This window comes from Sinocyclocheilus grahami, unplaced genomic scaffold (genome assembly GCF_001515645.1).
Source record: "Sinocyclocheilus grahami isolate Dianchi unplaced genomic scaffold, SAMN03320097.WGS_v1.1 scaffold7532.1, whole genome shotgun sequence".
Classification (NCBI taxonomy): Eukaryota; Metazoa; Chordata; class Actinopteri; order Cypriniformes; family Cyprinidae; genus Sinocyclocheilus; species Sinocyclocheilus grahami.
Window position 1 is genome coordinate 4,908 of NW_015511533.1, and position 1,146 is coordinate 6,053.

General features: G+C 44.2%; 1 protein-coding gene across 1 annotated transcript; it reads right to left on the bottom strand.

Moving 5' to 3' along the window:
- Positions 1-24: 24 nt before the first annotated feature.
- Positions 25-1,136, bottom strand: LOC107577871 (cytoplasmic polyadenylation element-binding protein 4-like; the record flags this gene model as incomplete). The annotated part of the gene is made up of 4 exons (XM_016263898.1): positions 25-156; positions 342-460; positions 711-800; positions 899-1,136. Coding segments are annotated over 4 exons (579 nt in total), but the record flags the coding sequence as incomplete, so codon positions are not given.
- Positions 1,137-1,146: the final 10 nt, after the last annotated feature.

The following is a 1,146-nucleotide window of genomic DNA, read 5'->3' on the forward strand; positions in this document are numbered from 1 at the left end:
TTTTTTTTTTGATCATGGTAATATCTAAAATCCAAACAAACCAGCTCGTAGAGGTCGTGGAACTCCCCCAACGAAGATCGTTTTTCTGGGGTCAAGGGGCTGAGAGCCATCCATCACAAAGTCACTGTCGTTCAAATTCCAGGGTCGTATCTGGACCTGAAGATACACAGTGAATATAAGAGAATCAGTAGCTTGTCATGTGCCATACACTGCTGGAGCAGGTTACAACTTTCAGGTTTATATTTAACTTTAAAAAGCTCTACTGCTATTTTACAACTTGCAAAAGAGCTTTAAAATATGTCACACAGGAACAGCAGACATACAGCCTTTTAATATCTTACTGGCTTGTCTTTGATTGTAGGGCTAGAGACACAGAGATAGAGCTTCCCATCCTCTTCCATACAAGCGTCTATCAGTGCCTGGACCGAGCTCTCGTCTTGAAACAGAAGGAACGCATAACCTGCAGGACAATGGGTTCATTGAAGGTATGCATGTAAGAAGCAACCAGCAGTCACTATCAATAACCTTGACCTGTAGCCTTTGCTTAGTCCCCACTGATGATATTCATCTGGAGCTCAGCTTTAAACAATGGGTGTGCCGTATGCGCACCCACTTAGGAATACAGAATTCATCCGATGAAATGAGAGAAGTTGATATCTGCATGACTCATTTTCTTAATAAACGTCCGTGCAAACGACTCCGAAACTCACCTTTCGGTGGAAAATAAGATTTGCTCTCTGCTTTGTGAGGCCAGTCCACAAACAAATGTCCAAAGCGTCGGAAACTGGCGGTGATCTCATCTGAAATGTTACACACAATACATATGACGTGTTTGTTGTGGTTGATGCACATTTAAAAAAAAAAAACCTGGAGAGCAACACTTCTTATCACTTGGTACCTTCATCTATGTCCGGAGGTAGGCCACCGACAAAGACCTTGCGAGAATAGCGCTCAATGCGTTCGCCGTTTTGGTGAGGGAAACTGTGTGGTGAACCCAGTCCACTCAGACTCTGATCAGACCGGTCATCCTCTCCGTAAGTCCGCTCATCCTCCATGGGAAACAACGATGAGTGACCTGTCACACAATAGCCACAAAGGCCATTTAGTGGCACTGGTGCTGAAGTCACCCAACAAATCTAAAAGTGG